The sequence below is a fragment of the Aythya ferina genome, assembly GCF_964211825.1.
Source record: "Aythya ferina genome assembly, chromosome: Z".
Lineage (NCBI taxonomy): Eukaryota > Metazoa > Chordata > Aves > Anseriformes > Anatidae > Aythya > Aythya ferina.
Window position 1 is genome coordinate 39,295,340 of NC_140299.1, and position 26,719 is coordinate 39,322,058.

Here is a 26,719-nt window from a genome sequence, read left to right on the forward strand (position 1 = left end):
TTTCCAGGAGATCCCTGTCTTTTTTGTACCAGGGAGCCCAGAACTGGTACTCCAGTTGAGGCCTGACCAGGACAGAGTAGAGGGGGAGGATCACCTTGACCTGCTGGCCACACTCCTTTTAATGCACATGAGGATCCCATTGGCCCTCTTGGCCATGAAGGCACACTGCTGGTGGACATGGTCAACCTGTCATCCACCAGGACCCCCAGATCCTTCTCCTCAGAGCTCCTCTCCAGCAGGTCATCCCCCAGCCTGTAATGATACATGTGGTTGTTCCTTCCCAGGTGCAGGACTCTACACTTGCTCTTATTAAACCTCATTTTGTTTCTTGGATGGTTGGTGTGGGAGTGTGGCCATGGGGGTGGACAAGCCCCGTGGTTGGTGATAACATCAGGCTCTTAACGATGAGGCCATCAGGAATGTAAAGATTTCAGAGGGAACAAAGAAGGGTGATTCAGGAGATGTCTTGCCATCTTAGGTTGCTTGTTCTCCAGCATTTAATACATGGAAGTTGCTGGGTGTTTGCGGTTGCCAGGCAAAGTTGTTGACCAATGAACAGTTAGTGGAAGAGGACTGTTGTGGGGCAAATGGCATAAGAAGCGAGCTTCAATATGGGGATGCAACAAGGATAATGAATTTATGCCCCCAATATGAGAGATGAAGTTAGGCCCTCAGTGTAAGAGATGTCATCAATAAAGTAGTACCAGTTACTGATCCTAAAAGAACCCTGGTGTCCGTGTGGTCATTATGCCACAAGTTGGAAGGGACCCACAGGGATTATTGAGTCCAACTGGGTTCCCAAAGGACAACCCAGAAAATCAGACCATGTGTCTGACAGCATTTTCCAAATGTTTCTTGAACTCTGGCAGGTTTGGTGCTGTGACCACTGCCATGAGGAGCCTGTTCCAGTACCTGGCCACCCTGTCTGTGAAAAACTTTTTCCTCTCAGTGAAAAACTTTTTCCTGATATCCAGACTGAACAGCTGTAGCAGCTTCAAGACATTTCCTCGTGTTGTATCGCTGATCACCTGAGAGAAGAGATACTCCCCTCATGATGAAGCTGTAGACTGTGATGAGGCCTCCCCTCAGACTTCTCCAGGATGAATAAACCAAGTGACTTCAGCTACTCCTCATACGTCTTGCCCTCCAGACCCTTCACTATCTTTGTTGCCTTCCTTTGGACACTCTCTAACAGCTTGATATCTCCTGTACTGTGGTGCCCAGAACTGCACTTGACAACTACTTGAGGTGAGGCTGCACCAGTGCAGAGCAGAGCAGAACAATCACTTACCTCGACCGACTAGCAATGCTGTGCTTGATGCACCCCAGGATATGGCTGCCAAGATGCCAAGGCACACTGCTGGCTCATGTTCAACTTGCTGCCAAACGAAACCCCCAGTTCCCTTTCTACAGGGCTAATTTCCAGCCTCGCATCCCCCAGTCTGTATTTATAGAAGGGTTACCCCTTCCCAGGTGCAGAATCCAGAACTTGTTCTTGTTAAACTTCATATTGTTGGTGATTGCTAAGCTCTCTAATTTGTCCAGATCTCTCTCCGAGGCCTCACCACCCTTGACAGAGTCAGCAGCTCCACCCAGTTTGGTATCATCCACAAATTCACTGAAAAAACCTGCAAGTCCAACAACCAAATCGTTTACGAAAACACTGAAGAAGATTGGTCCTAAAATGGAGCCATGGAAAACCCTAGTAGTGACAGGTTGTGATCATCCTAGGTAATAAATCCATCCTGTAGTCTTCAGATTAGCTTTCAGACTTGCATTCACTCATACTCTTTCATCCTGAAAATCCTAATAGGGAAAAGTTCCAGGATATCTTTAAAAAGGATATCTTTTAAAGGATATCCACTTTAATATCTTTGGAAAACATGAAGTCTGAGCTATTTCCTGTAAGATACAGTACTGGACACAGCAATTCATGTGTTCCCCATATTCATTCTCAGTTATTAAAATAGCTGTGACAAGTATGAAAATGTGAGGAAGTTCCAGATGCCATTTAAGCATATGAAAATACACTGTTCCACAAGCTGTGCTGGTTCTCTGTGCATACTGTATTCAAATCCTTGCATTTGATATTGTTATTGCAAGGGTTGTATCTTGGCTCTTCACAAACTGGCTGGCTCATAATCTCTTTATCCAGTCCTACCCCAGTCCTTTTAGATATACACAGGAGAATTAACAGGGAGAAATTGAACCTTGCTATACAGGCTGAAGTTTCATAGGAGCCAGCCAACATAAATGACATTGCTACAACAAATATATACATACATACATACATATATATGTGTGTATATATATAACACCGTACTTTCTGTCTCTGGAAAATTATAATTTGTTGAAAGGTGGCTCATGGTAAACAAACAACAACAACAAAAATGTGCATACATTAAGCTAATATTTTGACGAAAGAAGGAAAAGGTATAGTGGCTGTTCAAGCAGATGTACCCTAGATAACTTTAAATGATTTAGCTCTCTCTGTACTGTTCAGTAAGTACACAAGAAGCTACAGAAGAAAGTTCACCTTTCCCTGCATCCTGACTACAACTTAAGAGATGAAAACTACATCAGTCCTTACACTGCAGGTATCTTAGCTGGCTAATTTAATCTAGCACAGATCCATATAAAAGAATGAATGTCTCAAATCCCAAGTGCAGAGCTGGCATACCTACTTGTGCTTATGTTAATGGAACTCATATATTTTATTTCACACTATTGTAAAATCATTAAGGTTTGAAAAGACCCTGAAGATCATTAAGTCCACCATCAACAAAACACTAGCAAGTCCACTAAGCCATTTCCATAAGCACTGTGTCCACATATGTGGTACTATAAAGACTTACCAAACACTTTACAAGACTAGGAAGAAAAATGAAAATGAATTAAATGAATGTACTTGATTTGTAATGTAGCATTAATATATCTTATAAGGTTTCTGGGGAAAAAAAGAAAAAAAAAAAAGTCTTTTGTATTTTTCTTCACAAACACTGTCTATTTCACTAAGTTAGAAGACCCTATGGGAAAGTTCATAGAAATCAGTGAGAGAAATCTGCAGACCTGGGAGTGTCTTTAAAATTGAAATGTGTGAAAAATGTGTAGCTAGCTTGTTTACACAATCAAATTAATAAAAAAATGTTTTCAAAGGTTATTGAAGCCTGAAGAATAAGATAAATATTAAGACAAAAGCAAATTCTGAGACAAAGCAAAATGTTGTTTAGGAATTTTGAAGGTGATATGCCTAGGCAACTGTAAACTCTGTATGATTAAAAGAAAAATGCAATTTACTATAAAAACATGAAGTGATGATCTGACAAAAACATTTAAAATAGCAAATAGTATACTTACAAATCCATACTCCAAGTCCCAGCACCAGCAGTAATTGAAAAACCTAACAAAGACAGCTCTCAAAAAATCGCCGATTAGAATTGTGATATAAGTTGTCATTGTGTCAGAGACTGTCAGCCGCACAAATTCCTGTTAAAGCAATATATATATATATATATATATATTTTTTTTTTTTTTTGAGAGAGAAAGAATATATTTAAGCAATTTATAGTTACAATAGTGATGAAGTACTATATTAGGATGTTCTTACACTGCTACAACTTGGTAAAAACTCTCAGCTCCTCCTGATTCACTGATTCTGAGAAATGCCAGGAGGAAAATTGCCCCTCATTTGTTAGAGATACCTGCTGCTTTTATTTATGTTCATAGCAGATGAGACTTTCAGGGTATGATTAGTCAGGGAAAGGTTTCCAGCTAAGACTGCCACTATAGCAGAACTCCACATTGATATCTCAACCCCTCTTTTGGCTTTCTTCCTAAATGAGCACCAGTTCCCACTGAATATGGAAAAAGAAAAAAATAATAATCCAAATATCCAAAAATCCTTGTTCCTCTACATTTGTTTCAGTAAGTCCCATCAATCCCACTAAACCCTGCTGTACCAGGCCTTACCCCATTTGCCCAAAAGACTTATTATTCTCTCTGATTTCAAATTATGGAGAAAATCAGCACAGTGGGGAAAAAATAAAAAAAAAAACAGGGTCTGTTTTTTCCTGTCCATCACCTGGATAAGTGACCAGGACAGGTCACAGTATCCAGTCAGGAGTGGAGACAATCAGGTACTGAGACTGTCAAAATGATGGAACAATACCAAAAGTTGTGATTCAATGGTGGTTTTAATATTGTGGACAAAACAATAAGGTATGATCAGAGAAAAAAGAGATGTTGGGAAATTCTTTGGAAGTGTCTTATTATATGAACGTCAATAGCTATGAATATTCAATTGAATCAAATAAAATGACTGATCAGATTTACTGTTAAACTACTGATGTTCTTTTGCATGATGTTACTTGGTTAAGGATAAAAATGGTTTCTGAGATGCACACTGCTAGCATGAGTTGATCATATACATTTTTTGTTGTTGTTGTTTAGCTACTTATCTTTTCAATATACTGGTAATTGTGAAAAACTGATCTTTGCTTGATTAAAAATTTATTCAGAATTATTACTTTTATTAATTTTTGTAACCAATCCAACTTTTCATAATTGTTAAACAGGCTTTGCAAGACAGATGAGGTGAGGAAAATTAATCAGGAGAATAGTGAGGAAAAAAGAAAAAAAAATAAAAATGAATGCTTTGAATTCTGTCAGGTACCAGAAGGGGGACCTCCCTACTAAATAGGATTCAAATAAATTACAATAGCTGTTTCTAAGCTTTGTAGCTTGGGGGGGAAATAAATAAATAAACAAATAAATAAATAATCCTTCATTATCTTGTCCAACATCTGCATTTTCTCATGCTCTAACACCTTATTGTCTCTAGTCAGCAGAAATTAAGAGGGGTTTAGTATGATATCTTGTAACACACTATGATCTATTTTCAAATATGAACTCAAATAAGTTACATTACCTGGCCTACCATTGTTTCCCAACATGGGCCTCTGGGGACATCTGCAGGGTCTACCTGTATTGGAGGAGCAGTTGAATTTTCTGGAATAGTACCATTGTATAGACTGGCCTCCCATATTGTCATGTTATACTTGACAATCTTCTCTTCTTCCAACTAAATAAATAGAGGATTAAAAATAAATAAATAAATAAAATAAAGTAGCATGAACTTAAATTACCAATATTCAACCTTTTCTTTTCCACTCCAAGACTTTTCCATCTTTCCCTGACATGTCTATGACATGGTTGGAAATATACATCCTTACCCTGATACATATTAAAATTAATAAAAGGAGGTAAACAGCTTGCCTTGAGATTGATTTCATCCATTAGGGCAATGATGAAAGTGTAGAGATTGCCAAGAAAAAGAGCAAAGATGCGTCCCAGCTGCCATCTTAGAGCTATTCGAGGGTGGTAGTTTTCCAGAGAACTTATTACATCAAATAAAGTTGGACAGAACATTCCTAAAAGTGACATGACCATGTTCACCTAGGGGGAAAGAAAAAAAGAAAAAAAAAAAAAAAAAGAAAAAAAAAGGAAAGAAAGAAAAAAAGTTTACTGTGAAATGTTAGAGGCAAGATTGATTTTGATGACAAGTGTATTTCTATTGCTAATTGTTATTTGCTAATTGATTTAATGAAAAGCAAAATCCACCCTGGGAGTCACAAGGTGCTTTTGCAAAGATGCAAAGAAACAATGAGGTGAAAACTTATTTTTCTTCTCCTGTAAATAGATACTTTGAATTTTTTTTTCTTTTCATTTTTTCAATTCACTTTAACATCAGAAAAAAAGTCAAGTATTAGCTGTTTTAAGTACAACCTACATTTTAGAAAAAAATGTCATAGAACTTAGCAAGAAACTATTTCCAATACTGTTTCATCCTAAATCTCTTCCTTGTTTTCCCAATAGACACATACATATTCTATATAAAGCATTTCTCTAAAAATTCTGTGCTAAATTAAAATTATCTGACATCTCACCCAAAGTTAATTCTTAATGCATAAGCAAAGCAAATTCAAATCAATCCTGACGCTGTCTGCCTGTTTTTCTGAAGACTCTAACAATATTAACTCACATCACAGAAGGATGGAAAAAGAACAAGTTCACTGACAGCAAAATGACAAAATTAAGCTTTCATAAACAGTTTGAAATTCAATATAGGCAATATATGCTACTTTTTGTTATTATTGCTATATATTGCTATAAATTGAGTACACATTTTTATTCTAAGTGAGGCATTCTAAGAATTCAGCATGCATAAGTGATTGCTAAAATTTGTTGCAAGTATGCTTAAACCTTTTGGTGAAATAGTACAAAATCTAATCAACTGTGTCAGCCAAAAATGAAAGTAATTGAAAAAGTTTTAAAGTGCATTTTTTATTTCAGTTTCAAATAATATTTCCTTACAATTATCTCATCTTTAAAGGACTAAAAGCCAAGCAACAGATAACATTGTCTCCAGTTAAGTCACAAAACAAAAAGATGCTTATTTAAGATGACTCATACTGAAACAATGAAGTAAAAAGGAATTGATTCAGTTATAAAATAATAACTATAATAATAACAATAACAATAATAATAATAATAATTGTCTTTCAGTTGTTCTGAATTTAGCAACTCTCAGTCATCCTGGAATCCATTTTGCTAGAACTATTGCAAATTTTAACACTTTCCTAACTTTCTGCTATCAAGGAATAGAAGATTGGTCTTGGTTCTCAGAAATAATATGACAGCAGAAAAGCACTATGCCAAAAAAAAAAATAAAAATAAATAAATCACTCTCTATTAAATAAGTACATTCCCACTCTAAAAATTCTCACCCAGTTCTTTTAATGGAAGACATGGCTCTTTAGAAGGAAGGGCATGTCCTTTAGGCAGGTTTAAATATAGTACTTGCTAACTACATCAAATGTGTCTTTGTTGCTTCACTATGGGAAAAGCAGAAAACAAGTAACTATTTTTCTTTATCATTAAATGTTTTCTGTATTTTTCTTAAGTTCTTTTTCATCGTTTATCTGAAGTAAGAATATTCTTTCTCATTTGCTTTCTATCTGCATTTTGCCATGCCTTCACTATGCTCCCATCTCAAAGAGATTTCCAGTTCAGGATTAAAAACATATATATATATATGTATCATGCATGTAAGCATGATACAGTTACAGTTCATAATCGGTATGGTCTTATCTTCAGTGTCTGCTGAGTGAATCTCAAAAACCATTCCCTGACCTACCGTAATAGCATTTCTGAGTAAGAAAGGAATAGCAATGAAGATATATATACTGATCAGTGAAAACCCTGGTTCAAAACAAAGTTCGTCATCTCTCTAGAACATTAACTACTCTAGACACCAAGCGTATGACACTCTGAAAGCTAGAAAATTACTGCTTACACAAGCTTTTCAAGCTGCTATGAATTGGATAAGAAATTCTGTGGCTTCATTTACATCTAAACACCAGCTTCCTCTGTGTATGAAAGTGTGCCAGACATTAAATAGTGAATTCTGACTGCTTGCTTGTTAAAGGATAAGTTCATTAAAGGTAAGTAGTCTAGTGAATATAAATCATATCTTCTAGCAACAATTGCAGTAGTCACAGATTTTCCTAGCATCTGCTGCAGAAAGCAGTAATAAACAACTATTTTTCTAGTTAATAGAGTTTAATTTTTAAAAAGACAATTAGAAGTAAATTTTATATTTCATAATAATAAAATCCACCTGACGATTTCTCCAATTTACACAGAGTATTGAAAACATGGCTTAATTACCACAGTGAAAGTCTGCTCCATAGCTACTACTAGAAACTTTAAAGTAAATATCAGGAAGCTTTTGACAAAAGGTCTAAGGGGTTGTTTCATCTTGAAAAAAAAAAAAAAAAAAAAAAAAAATTAAAATGTGTAGGCCCTAAGCCATATCTCCTCTTTGCCCAAATGTTGTTAATAATTGTGACGCAGAGAAATCAGTCTGACTCCCCATAAATTCATTCTGCTTTTAAGTATTTTTATCTTTAAACAGTACATTTGAGAAAACAGAGTACCAATGTACTGGAGAGATGTTCACCATATAATGTAGTTCTACAAATTATCTTTTGTCAAATGAGAAAAGTCAATTCCTATTCAGTACTTTTCATCTTATTTCAGAGTACTGCACCAAGGAAATCAGTAGCATTATTCTTTATTTTATCCACAGTCATGGGGAAATTGTTATAAGAATCAAATAGTTACAGAATCATTGTTCATCCATGACCAACCACCTGGCCACAACCACATGTGAGAAGAGATGCAAAGGCTGATGAGGTACCTTAACAGTCCTAGTCTGCCTCTTTGCACTAATTTCCTACTCTTTGTGATGGGCTAGATAGTTTCAACTGAACTGTGACCCTGAAGGACTAGATACTGCTGAGATGAAGTTCAGGTTTACAGAATCCAGTTTTGAATTGATTTGCAATATTATGGCAGAGGACAACAATCAGAGAGAAAAATAGGCCTTGTCCACAAAGTCACCAGTGGCACTTTATTAGGTCATGAGCTTCAGGAACAGAATATATGAAAAACATTTATCCCAGATTGCTCCAAGGACACCATGGATATGTGTAAACACTTTCTAACCCCCTAATGCATCTATTGTGAAAATAAATTCTTACAAAAGTAGCTGAATATTTTCATGAAGTTCTTGAGTTATATGTTGCTTGAGTTATATGTAAAAGCTGCACTTTTCCTTGCTTTAAATAGTACACAGTGTTTATAATCTTATTCTGATCAAAATCTCAGTTCATTTATTCATGACACAAATGTAAGAGCTTAATCTAGAAAATAAAAAAATAACAAAAAAGAAAAATGTTTAAATGTTCAGAAAAAGCCAAATATGCGTATTTCATTAAATACTAATACCTAATCAAAGGCAATATTTTGTACCTCACAAATATGTTCATTGATTGTCAACAGGGAAAAAATTGTAGTTAAATAACAGCAACACTGCCTTATCCACTCTCATTTAGCAACACCTGCTCTAAGTCTCTCTGATATAGTGCCTCCTTAGCAGTGTTCTTTTGTACAGTAAACAAAAAATAAAATGTAAACATGCATATGCTTAAGTAATTTCCAGATTGCAACATAAGCTAATATAACAGCTTTCAGTAGTACTGTCCATGTTAGAACAAATCTGTTACCACACCTTTCAACTGAGAAAACTGAATTCCTTCTGAACAGCCTTCATCTGCTAGTCTGTTGTCACATTTAGAGCTTGTGTTGCTTTAAGCCAAGTAGTTGTTACAATAATTCTTTCCCAACCAGAGTAAAATGAAGTAATTTTTATCAAATAATTTAATCCAATCCTAGCTGACTTGTTTCTCTGGACTCCAAAGGTGGATTGCTGGATTATGTATGGTACTTTCCATGACAGATTTTGGTGTTCAAAGTTAAGGACTGACTTTCCTCATTTTATCATCATCCATGCCATTAGCTTTGTGAGGCTGGCATCTTTTTGCCTTACTTTAATTCAGATATCAGCTTCACTCTCTAGGCGAGAGTGAATATGAGCTTTATATAATGAACAGCTAGTTTTACAATATGCACAATAGTGTGTCTGTTAAATAAAAAACAGTCTGTTCAGGTTTTTATACAGCAATGCTGAATTCAAGTGCCTACTACATACTGTTACAGCAAACACAATCACTTTCACTATATACCTCTATAAGTCAGGACTGGATTTACTCTAGAAGAAAACAGATTAAACAGAGAAAAAAAAAAAAAAAAAAAAAAGGAAAAAAAAAAAAGATATTGTGTTCTTGGACTGGGCAGGTGAAGCTGGAAGGCTTAAGCTTCATACTGTTGCTGTACTGCAGAGTCGTATCTCTGAGGTCCCAAGTAACTTTGGACATGGCTGCATACTAGTCACTTTCCTTGGACCACTCTCTACAGGAAAGTAACAAGAGAGTAGGCACCTTGAGTAGATCTTGTGAGTCCACAGAGTGGCTGGAAAAACAGTTTTAGGGGCTCAAAAGAGAAAAGGTGAAGGTCTTAAAGGAAAACTGAATATAAAAGGACAACTTATATATATATATATATATATATATATATATATATATATATTCCTTTTAATGAAGCACAAAGCAGAAAGACAATAAGAGTTCTTTTGCTGCACATTTACCACCCACACTCAAAGTGCTTAAATTCTCAGGGTAAAAAGAAAAAAAAAAAGTCAACATGCAGAGTAGAGAGACAAAGTTTGAAACCACATCTATTTTAGAAATGTGCTAGCACGAACTTCATTTCTTTCCCACCACCCGTAGTTCTCCAGACCTTCCAGGGCAAATTTCTGTGATCTTCTCACAACGAAAAAGATGAGGTAGCCACTCCCAGCAAGTGTGCATAGGGCTAAGAAGTTAGCAAGAACTCTCAGGAATCGAGTCAAGTGAATGTTTTCCTCTTTTCGGCTCTCCTGCTCCTCCACGATAGCTTCCTGCACTTGTTAGAAACAAAAGAATATTATCAGTACTTTAATGGTCAAGACTCTACATTGCTTAGTCAGTAGTTAGAATTCAGTTAAATCAGTTGTGATGATGCAAATGCACACCTGGACATCATGTTTTGAGATAAGATTACATTGTTTCATAAAATCTGTTTTGGACCTTGAAAAATTTCAGGGATTTGGCTCCCCAGAGTTCACTTTTTTTTCCATTGAGTGTATCACTCATTACACCTCTACTCATATGTCAAGAAGAAACCAGCACAGTCTGTCAGCTTGAAAGGTGGTGTGAGGCGCTGGGGGTGACCCAACAAGACACATGTGATTAACTGCCAGCAAATGAACTGTCACCATCAAAAAATGCACATTTGTAAAAAATTGCAAAAAAGATTTATTTTGAGTCATTGATTAAGGAAGAGTTAAAAGATTGTTTACATATAAGAGTGTCTGTCCCCCATCCCCCCCAAAAAATAAATAAATGAATATCATAAGCAGTGCACAGCTTTGAACTAAAAAATAAAATGCTTGCCCCACATTTATCCTTGGCCATGAGTTGCCATATATTAGAACTCTGGTGCAAATAAAATCTTCAGCTCCTGCTTTTTCCAGCAGAAAGAGCTGTCTCTCTGAACTATGTTCATGAAAAGGAAGTTAGGTTGCAGTTTTTTTACTTAAGTAAGGAAATCAGTTGTACAGAAGGGAAGCTGAAGTCCTGTATCGTAGTAATTAATTATAATAATATTTTTAAAAATAAATCATGGCTTTATTTTTCTTACCACTTGTTTGTTACAAAAATGAAAGGAGACTGCAGCAGCTCTTGAGCAAAACTCCCATGATGTCTCCCAAACCAAGGCTTCATTCTTTCTCTCCTTGCTCATTTGCAAAGGTCACAGAAAAGGTTCAGCAGTTTATTTCTCAAAAATGTCTCCAGCTGATTTATGTTCTTGTCTAGATACCATTTAGCAACTGACCTTAGCAGGTAGGCAGAGAAATCTCTCAGACTTTGAGTACGTCCAGTTAGTATTTTACTTTTTTTTTTTTTTTTTAAGACCTTTTCTTTCCACTGACCTTGTGTGCAACTATTCTTATATTTGTAGTTGTAAGGTGGTCATATGCTGGTTATATCACTACTGCAGAAAGGAATGGTGTATGTGATTTTATAGGGTAGCTAATGGTTGGTCCTCCAGGTCCCATGCCATATAAAATCAGTGACTGCAAGAATAGCAACTTGTTCCTGGTAACACCTCGCCAGTGTATTCCCCCCAGATTATTACGCTGAAAAATATTTTTTCTTTTACCTACTCCACAGGCATGCCCATGTATAGCAACACTTTCTTTAACATTCAATACACAGAATACCTCCTGTCCACTGTTTTTGCAGAAGTGCATCTCACATCTTGCCCCAGATTTCTCACAGAATGACTGGTGAAATAATCATAGCCTACAGAGGTCTATTGTATTGCATTGCAAATTGGGCTATGTTTCATAATTGATTTCAAAATAAAAACTTTCTGTTATGCAAAGAAAGCAGTCTTTTTTATCTTTTCTTATTGAAAAACAAGTAGACACTCAGAAGTCTGACACAAATTCTTATGTGATGAAGAATTCTTTTTAGATGATGTTATCTTATGGTACCTCTCATGGTAGCAAGAGAACAAGAAAAAGTCAGGTTGGAAAACTGTCAGCAACCTTTTAAAAAAAGTTTTTCAGACACAAGCATCAGAGAAACTGGAAGACATCAGAGACAAGGAAAAAGGAAAAGATTATTTTTACAGTAGAATCATTTTGCTAAAACTAGTACTGCAGTCACAGAAGACATAAATGATGCTATATTTTTATCTTCCACAATGAAAAGGAAAAAAATAGGATGGAAAGGCATAAAGACCCAGACCAGAAGGGTACAGAGCTGCCCACTAAAGTTTAAGCCTAATGGCTTAGTAATGTGTTAATTCCACCTGGTTCGCACCAGTGTGAAAGACAAGTCAAATTACATGTCTTTAGAGAGCTTTGTTTTACCTTAAAGCTTGTAGTGATCGAAGCAAACTTATTATCTGCTGTCTCAGGATTGCCAATCAGGTAGTCCCAGCTTGTGAACATTTTCCAGCTGAAATTAAAACTAGTGTCATCTCCACCACCATCTTCATTTGCATTCCTTGCCATTCTGCAAAAGTCAAAAAGACACAGAAAGGTCCTATTAGAAGCAGTTTTGCTATGTGAGCATGTTGTTTGTTTGTTTTAATTCTTCCTAAAGTTCTAACATTATTCTGAAAAATATATATACATATTATCAACGCAATCAGTCATGCTGCAATCAGTCAAGTATAGAAAAATCTGCTTGAAACAAGGAAGAAGGACAGAGATTTGAAGTTCTTAGCTGTTTCTATTTATTAGCTTGCAACACATTTTTATGAGAAAGAAAGAATTTATTTCATTAACATCTCAGAGAACTTCCACTGGTTAAGAAACTCAATAGTGAACACAATAACAAGAAGATCACTTAAATAGAAAGCTGCAGAAAAAACTGAACTGAAGTAGATTTGATTATAGACCTCATTAAGAGGAAAAAAAGAATTCTAAAATAATCAACCAGAATAAAGTCTGGTTTTACCAAATAAATAAATCTTTCTATCTTGCCTCTCATCTTCTATGCACTTATAAATGAGATTTATAACAGTATCCACAAACATCAAATTCTTTCTTCAGTGATTTGGTTTCATCTTGACTACTAACTCTTCTTTTTCAAAGTATTGTCATTCATGTAATAAAAGTGGTCTTGCTTTTGCCTACTTCATCTCTTAATTCAACTCATTAAGCACAAGTACGGATTATTTATATTATATTGGTGGGGAACAAGCCATTTGACCTTGGATATAGTATTAATTTCTTGGACAAAAAATTGCACCCCTTAAAGCTGACTAATGCAATTGTATTATGTTATTAGTATCCATACATTCAATGTATCACATTTATAATGGTCCAGTGAAATGCATACTCTTATATACAGGAAGAGAAACATAAGTAAATAAAACGGCAAATAGTTCTGAGCCAGCATAAACTAAAGCCATTGGGGGAAGGAGGGATTGGTTGGTTGGTTGGGGTAGTTTTTGTTGTTGTTTGGTTTGAGTTTTGATTGTTTCTTTTAGTTGTTCTTGCTTGGTTGGTTCATTGTTTTTTTGGTTTGTTTTTTAAAGATTATATACAGAAGAGACAGACTTTATGTAATTTAATTCATTATGTAATGTAATTTATTTAATTCTCTTGGTGAGAATTTGCTCTGCTGCTGGCTTCTAGACTAAGATAATTCCTTCTCAAGAATTCTTAACGAAACAGTGAATGTGGTTGAGATATTATTTCCATGAGACCAAAAATGTTTCTGTTTAGTGGAAGAGCTGAAGAGTGGAGCCATAATTCTAGATATTTCTCCTAAATACTTACTACCTCTTTCACACATACACACTCTTTCCCAGATCTCTGTTAACAGGATAACAACAGTAGCACTTCCCATTATATTGCTTTCTGGAGAAACAGCAAAGAGGACTGCAAAAACTGTCCTGAAGATCAACTAGTTATAGATCAGCATTAGTGTCACTTGACCAGATGGGTCACATGTACTAGATACGGTGTAGTTTTCCTCTTTGGTCTTCCTTTGTTTTATTCTGAGGGATTCTCTGATATATTCTCTGAGACTAAGACTTTTCTAATTTTCATAGGTACATTATCAAATAAATATTTTAAAAGACAGTTTCCAGCTATACCAATGACTTCTTTATTGAATTAGTTTGCATTCTCTCAAAAAAAAAAAAAAAAAAAAAAAAAAAGTGTAATTGATGAAGTTTTTTTTTTTATTATTATTATGAAATTCTTTTGCCCTGTGCAGGAAATGATATAATATTAGAAGAACAGATCATGATTTAATCTAGTGCTCATGAAAGTGAAAAATTCTTACCTCAGCATGAAACATTAAAAACAAATTAACTGTGATCTTTCAAAAGTGTCCTTGAATCTTGACCTGCAAAGCTCCACTTTTCACCCTTACTAACTTTTAAAGATGCATTACAAGCTAACTGCATTTATTGCAGTAGGTGATCGTCTCGCTGGAATCAAGGGTATTAAATATTGTATCTACTAGCAGCTAATCTCCTCTGAAAATATTAAAATTATCACAGTTTATTCTAATAGTTTGGCTATAAAGTAATAATAAATGAGTATTCATTTTAATTCTGATCCTAGGACAAAATTCAAGTCTGATATTTGAAAGCCAAAAATGTCTCACTAATTGTACTGCATAGGCCCAATTTCACTTACCCATATGCTTCCTACTGATTTAGTGTTATGTTTTTAACATTATATTAAGCATAGTTTTCCTGGGGAAAACACTGCTGGAGATAATTTTTTGTGCGATAGGACATTAAACCTTTACTTTGATCAGTGGTATTAATTCTTTACCACTGTGCAAATGTGACCTAACCACCATAGTCTTGCTGAGAGTCATTTACTGCTGTGAATTACACAGAGAATTATTTGCCATATGTTTCTTTCTTGTCTTCTTCCTTCTTAAAAGAAAGTAACACACAAAACATATCACTGAAGGAAGAACAGTTGAATTTCCTGAATGTTAGTTGACATTATGCTAGATGCAGAGCATAATGAAAAGAAGGGCTGACAGCTCTGTTCCTTACTTTATGCATTTATTTTACACTTTGAAGTTGCAGGAGGGAAAAACTGTTATTTCAGTAAGGATTTTTTCCACTTCCACAACAGACAACAAGGAATCTTATATGACTTTAACATTCAAAAGAGGCATCAAGGGCAATAAGGAAGGGTTCCATAGATACCTCACTGATAAAAGGAAGACTAGATGAATTATGGGCCCTCTCCAGAAAGAAACAGGAGATCCAGTCACCCAGGATATGGAGAAGGCTGAGGTACTAAATAACTATTTTGCCAGTCTTCACTTACAAGAGCTCCAGTCATATGGCCTGGTTCCCAGAAGGCAAAGGCAGGGACTGGAAGAATGATGAACCACCCAGTTGTATTAGAATTGTGCAGCATGGTTTTGGTAGCAGGGGGCTGTAGGGGCAGCTGCTGTGAGAAGAATCCAGAAGGTGCCCCATATTACAAAAGAGCCAGCTCCAAAGGGGCTCACCAGTGGCCACAGCTGAGCCAATAAGCAATGTTGTTTGTGCCTCTGGGAGAGCAGATTGAAGAAAGGGAAAACAGTGCTGCAAAATAGCAGCTGGAAGAGAGGAGTGAGGAACAGCCCTTCAGACCCCACAGTCAGTGCAGCAAGAGGGCAGGAGGTGCTCCAGGCATGGAGCAGAAGTTCCCCTGCAGCCTGTGGAGAGTTCCCTGGTGGAGCAGGCTGTCTATCCCCCTGCATCCCATGAGTCCCATGGCAGAGCAGATCTCCATGCTGCAACCCGTGGAAGTGCCCCGGTGGAGCAGGTGGCTGTGGCCTGGAGGAGGCTGCAGCACATGGACAACCCTCACAGGAGCAGGCTCCAGGCCAGAGCTGCAGCCTGTGGAGAGGAGCCCACGCAAGAGTAGAGGGTCTGGGGGGAGCTTCTACCTGTGGGGGACCCATGCTGGAGCAGTTTGCTCCTGGGGGATGGATGGACACTGTCGTTCAGTTCCTGAAGAGCTGCTGTCTGTGGGCAGCCCCCTCAGGATAAGTTCAGGAAGGATGGCATCCCGTGGGAGGGATCCTACATGGAGCAGGGGCAAAGAGGGACCATTAAGGAGCGGCAGAGACATAGCATCAGGGACTGACGACAGTCCCCATTCCCCGTTCCCCAGTACTGCTCAGGATTAGGACATAGAAGAGGGTGGAGGTTTTTATTTTGTTTTTGGTTAGTCACCGCTCTAGCTTGTTGGTAATAGGTAACATATTTTACTAATCTCTCTGTGCTGGGTCTGTTTTGCCCATGATGGTAAATGGGCAAGGATCTTGCTGTCCTTATCTCAAACCTTGAGGCCTTTCCATCATATTTTCACCCCCTTTCCTTTGATGAGTGGGGGAGAGAGAGAGTGGTTGTGGTGGAGTTCAGACGGCTAGCTTGGTAAAAATACCACACCAGTGTTGGAAAAGATCAGGTTCGAGACCATCTATATAAGGAACCTGAACGTGCACAAGTCCATGGGATCTTATCCATGGGTCCTGGAGGTAACTGGCGGATATAGTTGCTAAGTCACTGTCCAGCATATTTGAGAAGTTTTGGCAGTCTGGTTAGGTTCCCAATGACTGGGAGAGGGAAAACCCCCTTTTTAAAAAAGGAAATAAAGGATGACCCGTGGAACTACAAGCTAGTCAGTCTCACCTCTGTGTCTGGCAAGATCATGTAGCATATCCTGCTGGAAACCATGCTAAGGGACATGGAAAATAAGAAGGTGATTGGTAACAGCCAAGATGACTTCACAAAGGGAAGATCTGCCCAGAGAAGTTGTGGATGCCACATCCCTGGAAATATTGAAGGCCAGGTTGGATGGGGCTCTGAGCAACCTGGTCTGTTGGGAGGTGTCCCTGCCCATGGCAGGAGGTTTGGAATTCAATGATCTTTAAGGTCCCTTCCTACCCAAGCCATTTTATGATTCTGTGACAGAAATCAGCCTTTCTTTGCATTTTAGCTCCATTATTGTATTCCAAAGTGTGTTTTTGTTTAAAAAGGTAGACTTAGTGATCAACATTGATATTACCTGTCTTTCAAAATGTACTTCACTCCAAAGCCAAACAGAACTTACGTTCGAATGACAATCATAAAGCTGTAGCCAATAGTTCCAACTCCAACAAGGAAATAGGAAAGAGGCATCCTGAACTTGAGCCATCCAATTGTCCTCTGGTTATTGTAATAACCATAAAAGAGAACAGAATACTGTGCAAAGCCCTGAAAATTCAATAACAATTGTAACATCACAAGTCTTGTAGCTATGCACTTAATTAGAATTCTATCAACAGCAACATACCGAAACATTAATTTTAATGCATTCAAAACAGTTATAAGCATCACTATAGTAAATCTCACAGGATGGACAAACCCTCCTTTTGTAATTTTTAGAAAGACAGAATATTTCATGTCAATTTGCAAATATTCTATCTTTAAAACTTTACAAGGACGGTCTATTGCAAAAAAAATAAAAATAAAAAATCACATACTTAGTTTTACAAATTACTTTCAGCAAAAATACAATTTTTTTTTTGCTTCGTTTCCACATTTCTTATATATTCTTTCTTATATATTCTTATTCATATAAAATTCTTATACACATTCTTTGTCTAACATTGTTTGCAGTTCACTGGATGATCATTCAGTATATGTTAGTCAATACATAGCTGCATTTTATTGAATAATTATTCAGTGTTCAGGGTTTGTTAACACTTTGACTCCAAGGTTATAAGGAATACAATGTAAATGTATCTTCTTTTCAGCAGTTCAAAGTTTATCTATTTTTCTAAAAGCTGTAATGAGAATCCCTTTCTCTTCTACAAGTCATATTCCTGATTTTTCAAAGTAATTTAATAATAAATGGTTAACAATAAAAAGAAAAGTAAAAAAAATAAAAATAAAAAATGCTGGTATCTAAAATGATCTAAATACCTGAAGTTTCCTGATAATCCTAGTTAGAGCAAGAAATCTCCTCCTAGAAGACTGTACATAGAAACTTTCAAATGACAACTCTCCATGGCCACACCTTCAGCTGACTGCATGAATTCAAGGCAAATACAGTTCAGTGAAAATGTAATTGGATCATGCATTATTTTGACACTGATACAGTAAACTGATATTTTTGTGAGTTAAAGAAGCTATTTACTTCCATTCTTCTGTTCAGGAGCTCATATGACTTAAAATAAATAATATCTCTCCTTTATATATTATCTTGCAATATGTACGGTTATTAGAGCTCTCGCTACATCTGTCACAGAGTTCATTGAAAAATTTTGTTTGCAATTCTAATGTGAAAACGAAATATTAATATATCATAAAAATATTATTCAAAATGTCTTGATTTAAGAATCGTATCTCTTTTTACATCATATCAGACTGGTTTTCAGAAATATATATTTATATATATATATTTTTTATAAAAATATAAAATATAATTATATATATATAAAATATATAATTATAAAATATATATATTTTTATATATATATAGAAGAGTAATGATATTTTATTTTCTGATAAGGTAAATATTGTTATTGTTACTAGTAAAACTTTCACACTGTTGGGCCATATTGAAATTCAATAGTTGGTCTTTTGCATCTTTATGTTCATTACAGCATCGTATAATTCCGTGTTAGCATAGCTTTCTTTCAGCTTTCTTTACAGCCTGACACAGTTCTAGAGAGTCTTTTGTATCCTTCAGAGTATAAAAATCTCTCATAAGTCATTGTTCTGCAAAGTCTGTGATAATTCCTCCATTGTGTGTAATTTGTAATTCGGTAAGGTTTTTTGTTTGTTTGTTTGTTCGGGTGCAGAGAAGGGCGACGAAGCTGGTGAGGGGCCTGGAGAACAAGTCCTACGAGGAGCGGCTGAGGGAGCTGGGCTTGTTCAGCCTGGAGAAAAGGAGGCTCAGGGGCGACCTTATCTCTCTCTATAGGTACCTCAAGGGAGGCTGTAGCGAGGTGGGGGTTGGTCTGTTCTCCCACGTGCCTGGTGACAGGACGAGGGGGAATGGGCTTAAGTTGAGCCAGGGGAGTTTTAGGTTAGATGTTAGGAAGAACTTCTGTACCAAAAGGGTTGTTAGACACTGGAACAGGCTGCCCAGGGAGGTGGTGGAGTCACCATCCCTGGAAGTCTTCAAAAGACGTTTAGATGTAGAGCTTAGGGATATGGTTTAGTGGGGATTGTTAGCGTTAGGTCAGAGGTTGGACTCGATGATCTTGAGGTCTCTTCCAACCTAGAAATTCTGTGATTCTGTGATTCTGTGATTGTTTGCTTTTGTGTTTGTTTTTTTTTTTTTTTTTTTTTTTTTTTTTTTTTCTGGACTTTGCCTACAGCATTTCACCATGAAACTTGAAATATTTTTAGCTGTGTAGGCATTCATGAGAGACATCTTTTGCAATTTCCTTACCCAAATGTAAAAGAAGGGTAAGATAAGAATATTGGTCCAATGTGTTATTATAATGAAGCTTGAGAGTCTGATTCCTTTAGGTCTGGATTATTTTCTGAACTGTAGATTATACAGTATTAAAACTGAATGCCAAGTTAAAAAAAAAAAAAAAAAACTGTCTCTATTTGTCAAGGGAATAATATATATATATATTTATATATTTTTTTAATATATATATATTTAATTAACTAATCTTTTCTTCACCAATGAATGGTGATTTTTTGATTTTTTTTTTTTTTTTTGAGTATGAAGTAAAGTTTGTTGACATGGGTTCACTTCTTTATAACTTACTTTGTGACATACAAGAACTGGTATTGGATGAAAGGTACTATTTCCTACACTGCTTAATTAAACATGTCAAAATCTTCAGGGAATATTTTTTGATTTGACATACTTCAAGAAAATTATTTTTTGCCCTGAATATTTCAGGGGATCCATCTTTTCCATGGTCGTGTTCCATGTTTATTTCTATTGCATTTGCTCCTGGTGTTAACTGCTGCTGTAATTCACTAGACTTTCTTCTTCAGATATGTCAGGTCTTGTTTCTCTCAGCTATTATAAACTTTCCCCTCCGTTCACCATCTGTCTTCATTCATCTTTTCTCAAATCCATTTCTTTTAAAAACTCTTTTCCCTTTTCCATTTGCTGTATGAACCTCCTTTAGTCGCCATTCTCTTTACAATCTCCAAGTCACTATACAATTCATTTTTCTTCACTATCTCTCCGATGTTTAAATTTCTCAGTTTAAAATGTCATAATCACTTAATTTCCCACCTACATGTCTAGACATATTTTTCCTGTCATTCAAATGTGTAACCCTGATGAACCAGACACAATGTCATTTTATGCAGCAGTCATTGCAAAATGTTGCAAAATGCAAGATGGCTTTTCATAAAGGTCAAGATCCCTTTTATCCATTTTTATCCAAGGAGAGACAACCACTTTTTGAGACAAAATAGAGCAGAAATCATCTGACCACTTTATGCATATTTACAGTCAAAAGACAGGCAATCATTGTACTTTCTACCTATTACATTACTTTTAAATGTAGTATTTTACAACAAATACATGTAAGCCTGAAAGATTTTGCTTGTAAATGAGAAAATTATTTTATCAAGTCTTTTCATACATTCTGTGGTGTTACAACCAGATTCTTCCTACACTGATGTCTGATGATTGAAAATAAACCCAAGAACCAGCCAACATATTAAGTCAGGTGAGGCTCTACATTAGGGTATTGAGCCACGAAACAAAAGACCCTACCTGAGACCTACACGTCACAAGATTAGATTTTGACTAGCTATAGTCAAAAATGTCAATATTAATGAGATGCATAAGCACTGTACCTTAAAATGGTATTTTTGTTGTTGTTGTTTCTTTGTTTGCTTGCTTGCTTGTTTTTTCTTCAAGGGAAGTCAGAGCCATTTTTACTCTCACAAGGGGAGGAATATGTAATCTGTCTGTGCCCTAATGGAAATACTTTTGCAAACTCAGCAGCCTGCACTGTTTTCTGTACCAACACGATGGGACAGGGCCTCAAAGGTTTCAAATCCACACAGACAGGCCACTTATAGACAAGTCATTCTGCTAAAAGGTGGAGACACTGAGCTGTAAACTGGAAGAACCTGCACCTGAGTTTATTTTACCTGAGAAATGTGTCTGCTTCCAACATCATGCCAATCATTCCAACTTCATGTCTAACCAATCTGCCTTCTATGATGGAGTGACTACATCAGTCAGTATACAAGGCAAGACTGACCAATGCCATCTACCTGGACTTCTGCAAGGCCATTGACACAGTCCCATATGACATCTTGATCTCCAGACTGGAGAGATATGTATTTGAAGGATGTCAGTGGATAAGGAATTGGCTGGATGGCACACACAGAGAGTGGTGGACAACGGCTCTATGTCCAAGTGGAGGCCAGTGACAAGTGGTGTCCCTCAGGGGTCTGTCCTGAGACTGGTACTATTTAATATCTTTATCAATGTCATAAAACAGAGAGATTGAGTGCTTCCAGATTACACCAAGCTGAGTGGTGCATTTGATGCAACAGGAGAAAGGGTTGCTATCCAAAGGGACCTGGACAAGCTTGAATAGTGGGCTCTTGTGAAACTAATGAGGTTCAAGTCCAAGTGCAAGGTGCTGCACCTGGGTCGGGGCAATCCTGGGCATGAGTACAGACTGGGAGAAGAACTCATGGACAGCAGCCCTGCAGAGAAGGACTTAGGAGTTGGGGTGGATGAAAAGCTCAACATGAGCCAGCAGTGAGCATTTGCAGCCTGGAAGACCAACAATATCCTGGGCTGCATCAAAATAGGATTGGGCAGCAGGTGGAGAGGTGATTGTGCCCCTCTGCTCTGCCCTTGTGAGGCCCCACTTGGAGTGCTGCATCCAGGTCTAGGGCCCTCAGCACACAAAGGATGTGGGTCTGTTAGAATGGGTCCAGAGGAAGGCCACAAAAGTGATTAAAGGGCTGGAGCACCTCTCCTGTGAAGAAATGTTGAGAGAGCTGTGGGTGTTCAGCCTAGAGAAGAGAAGGGTCTAGGGTGACCTTATTGCAGCTGTTCAATACTTAAAGGGAGTTTATGAAAAAGATGGAGAGCAACTTTTTACAGTGGGTAAACAATAACAGCACAAGGGAGGGATTGGTTCTAAAATAAAAGAATGGAGATTTAGGTTAGAGGTTAGGAGGAAATTCTTCACTGTGAGGGTGGTGAGGCACTGGAACAGGTTGTGCAGAGAGTTTGCAGATGCACCATCCCTCAAGCTGTTCAAGACCAGGTTGGATGAGGCCATGGGCAACCTGATCTAGTGGGTGGCATCCCTACACATGGCAAGAGGGTTGGAACTGGGTGATCTTTAAGGTCCCTCCAACTCAAGCTGTTCTATGAAGTATATTCATGCTTCTTGCTGCTAAAATAAATTAAGTGCTAGAATATAGTTATATGTATAAGTCCCTAAGTTTTGATGTTCCTTATAGAAAAGAAAGAATGCAGTAGATTGAGGTAGAAATCACTCTTAACTCAGTGGATGCTGCTTTCATTGATCTGAAGGAAAATCTTAATTAGATGGTTGCACTGTTTCACAGGTGAAAAGTACCTTTTGATAACGTTGACCATGACCCGTAGAGAATTATAAAAACCTTCTAAACAATTTATTGCAATACTGAATTTATCATCACCTAGCCTTATACAAAGTTGGATCATCCGTATATACATGTATAATGAGATCAACTGCAGAGAAATGCCGCATGCAAAATTAGGTTAGTTGTTTTCAGGAAGAAAAAGCTGTATGACATATTTAGAAATAGTCTGTCAGTATAGGAGGTATAGAACCTTAGGTTTAGCTGGGCATTACATCAACTGTAAAGAATTAAAACACCCTTATTAATCCAGCTAAAATATTTATATATTATATAAGTTAAAACTAAAAACAACATTCAATTTTAGAGGAAAAAAAACTACAGAGCACATTATTGGATTATGGTTTTTTTTTTATCCATTCTGCATCCTCCAATGTGGAATCCTAATACCATAAATACAGAGGACTGAATTCATCCTTAAGTAATGTACAGACTGCACCCAGGGTTATGAATCCAACTTTGAAACTTTTTCCCATAAGTGAGATGTGCATGTAGACACTGAGTTTGGTACGTTTTACCTGAAATAAATATCTACACATAGAAATTACTTTTTTTTTTTTTTTTTTTTTTTTGGGGGGGGGAGGGGAAGAGCAAATTAATTCTACTTCTATTTTCTCCAGAAATATTCCATATTAAATCTCTGATTATTAAATAATGAAGCCAAAGTCCATAATGATGAAAAGGTCATGTGAATATGCAATATTGCAAAATTATGCACTTACACTAAAATCCCAGAGGGTAGCAAAGTTCATAGCACTGGCTTCTTCAGCTCTTGGGACAGTTTTTCTAGGTAGAGAGCCATATGGCTTCCCCATCAAAGCCTGGAACCAAGAAATAAGAGCAATTTACATTTTAAAGCAAAATACCAACAAAAGGAAGGGATAGTGATCTGTCACTTTTTAGGAAGTCTTATTTTGTGCTCCTTAGTTCCCTAGTGAGAGTGACCTACTTCTCCACTTCTTTTCATTGCTTCTGACATTTAAGATTGAAACTATGCCTAAAGTATTCACTAACAGTCTTTTCTAAATTTAAAGTGACATTTCACTAGCAACAAAGTGCTATCAAGTTGTGTCACCTACATTCAAAGGCAACAAAGAATTTCAAATTGATGAGTGGTCTGTGTCTTACAGACAAGACCAGAAGATTAATTTTTCTTGCATAATGAATTGTATTGGTTTGTTAACTGAAATGTGTGGGAAAATACTACGATTCAGTTTGGATTTTGAGTCCCACTGCTCTGGCAAGATACTTGCCCAGCCACAGTATATGTCCTTTCAGCACCCTTTCTAAGCCTCTCCCTGTAACTAGTTTGTCATTTTCTCTGTTTTGGCCTCAGTGGAAGATGAATCGCATTACTGAAATGGTGCACTAGGAAACTGCTGGAAATTCCTAACTTATGGTTTCCCATCTGCTGACTAGAAGGTGTGAGAAATGTGAAAGAGTGAAATCAGGGGATGGCACAACACTTTTAATTCCAAATAAGCCTTCTTCTTAAGAAGGTACTACAGTGCCTTAAAGGTGCTAGATAAATATTTTATTTATTTTTATTTTTATTTTTATTTTACAGATAAAATTTTATTTTACAAAAGTGGTTTCTGCTTGAAGTACATATTCTGGGCACAGTTTTTAATTTGTGCCTTTCTTGTGACTTTGCAGCCTGTTCAGCCTTCTTAACATGTGAGTACAAAGGCTACTGAAAAGGGTCCAGGGTGCCTCAGCACCTTCGAATATATGTTTGTCTTTGCAATGCACATTTTAATACACGACTCGACTGCTTCTTTGCCTGAGCTCCTCTACTTACTTCTCTATTTAAAAAAATAAAATAAATAAAATAAACAAAACAAAACAAAACAAAACAAAATAAAATAAAATAAAATAAAATAAAATAAAATAAAATAAAATAAAATAAAATAAAATAAAATAAAATAAATAATGTAAAAATAAAAAATAAAAAGTAGTTTAACACCATCCCAGTCTCTGAAAAAACACTTTTGGGACACATCCTCACATACATGTAGTAGGTTTACGTGGCAAGGTTTTGGTAGCAGGTGGCCATAGGGATGGTTTCTGTGAGAAGAATCTAGAAGCTGCCCCATGTTTGGTAAGGGCCTGTCCTGGTTTCAGTTAAAACAGAATTAATTTTCTTCCTAGTAGCTGGTGGAATGCTGTGTTTTGGCTTAGGATGAGAAGAGTGCTGATAACACCCCGATGTTTTAATTGTTGCAGAGCAGTGCTTATACCAAGCCAAGGACACCTCAGACTTTTGCTCTGTCCTGCCAACAGGCAGGCTGGGGGTGCAGTAAGAGCTGGGAGGGGACAGACCCAGGACAGGTGACCCAAACTAGCCAAAGGGGTATTCCATACCATCTGACGTCATGCTAAACAATATATAGGGGTGGCTAGCCGGGGGGAGGGGGCCGGACTGCTTGGGGTTAGGCTGGGTATCGGTCAGCGGGTGGTGAGCAATTGCATTGTGCATCACTTGTTTGTACATATTATTATTATTTTCCTATTATCACCATTGTAACATTATTGTTATTATTGTTATTATTATTTTGTTATTATTATTTTCCTGTCTTATTAAACTGTCTTTATCTCAACTCACGGGCTTCACTTTCCATTTCTCTCCCCCGTCCCAGAGAGGGAGGGGGGAGGGTGAGCGAACGGCTGCGTGGTATTTAGCTGCCGGCCGGGTTAAACCACGACAGGGCCCCACTGCTGACCAGAGCCGAGCCAATAAGCAATGTTGTTTTGTGCCTCTGTGAGAGCATATTTAAGACAGGGAAAAAAACACTGCGCCACACAGCAGCTGGGAGAGTGAGAGGAGTGAGGCACAACCTTGCAGGTGCCAAGATCAGTGCAGAAGGAGGGGGAGAGGTGCTCCAGACACCGGAGCAGAAGCCCCCTGTGGCCTGTGGTGAGGACCATGGTGAAGCAGGATGTCCCCCTGCAGCCCATGGAGTACCACGGTGGAGCAGGGTTCCACGCTGCAGCCCGTGGAGGACACCACGGTGGAGCAGGTGACCTGGCAGGAGCTGCTGCCCGTAGGGGAGCCAGGTTGGAGCAGTTTTCTCCTGAGGGATGGACCCCGTGGTACGGACCCATATCTGGAGCAGTTCTGGAAGAGCTGCTGCCTGAGGGAAGCCCACGCCGGATCAGTTCATCAAGGACTGTATCCCGTGGGTGGGACAGCACAGGGGACAAGAGTGACTGAGAAGGAGTGGCAGAGAAGAAGCGCTGTAGACTGACCATAACCCCCATTCCCCCATGCTGCTCGGGGGGGAGGAGGTGGAAGAGCGTGGATGATGGGGGAAGGTGCTTTTGGTTTCTTTCCTTTGTTTCTCACTTCTCTAGCTTGTCAGTAATAAGCAATAAATCTTACTATCTCCCTATGCAGAGTCTGTTTTGCCTGTTACAATACTTACTGCGTGATCTTCTTGTCCTTATTTCAACCTTTGAGCTCTTTTCATTATATTTTCTCCCCATTCCTCTTTGAGGAGGGGGAGTGATAGAGCGGCTGTGGTGGAGCTCGGCTGCCGACTCGAGCGGAACCATGACAATACATTTTTCTCATAGGTCTACTCCAAGACACTTCTCTAAAGACAACTTTCCTTGAAGTACACCTTCATGGCCTTAGTACACCTTAATGTTTTTTAACATTAACATGGAGCATAAAGAGATTAGAAATTTATCTGAAGGTCCAATCCTATGAAATGTCACAGCAAAGGCAGAAATTCTCAATGACAATTTAAAAAATGATAATTAAAAAAATTCCCACCTCAGGGACCATTACAAGTCCAAAGGTCAGTCCGAAGAGAATCATGTTTATTCCATACATCCAGCGTAAGAATATGAAGTAAGAGGCTACTGATGAACCAAAGTGACCTATGAAAACATAAGATGTGAAAAACTTTATATGATACTTTACCTTAAAATTAAGTTGTTCAAAGCATAGTTAAAATAAACTAAATATGGCAGAGTTTTTTGTCTTTTTTACTACTACAATTCTAATAACTTTTTTTCCAATTTACATACTAGT

General features: G+C 37.4%; 1 protein-coding gene across 1 annotated transcript in view; it reads right to left on the bottom strand.

The window, feature by feature from the left end:
- The window catches only part of TMC1 (transmembrane channel like 1), a gene marked incomplete at both ends in the record, with an annotated part of 67,399 nt that overhangs the window by 15,531 nt on the left and 25,149 nt on the right, over window positions 1-26,719 (bottom strand). Inside the window, 8 exons of the mRNA XM_084504646.1 lie at window positions 3,358-3,486; window positions 4,928-5,080; window positions 5,275-5,454; window positions 10,226-10,420; window positions 12,443-12,587; window positions 17,165-17,307; window positions 23,403-23,501; window positions 26,459-26,565. Of these exons, the coding sequence (XP_084360772.1) occupies window positions 3,358-3,486; window positions 4,928-5,080; window positions 5,275-5,454; window positions 10,226-10,420; window positions 12,443-12,587; window positions 17,165-17,307; window positions 23,403-23,501; window positions 26,459-26,565 (1,151 nt within the window). The remainder of the gene's footprint in view (window positions 1-3,357; window positions 3,487-4,927; window positions 5,081-5,274; window positions 5,455-10,225; window positions 10,421-12,442; window positions 12,588-17,164; window positions 17,308-23,402; window positions 23,502-26,458; window positions 26,566-26,719) is intronic.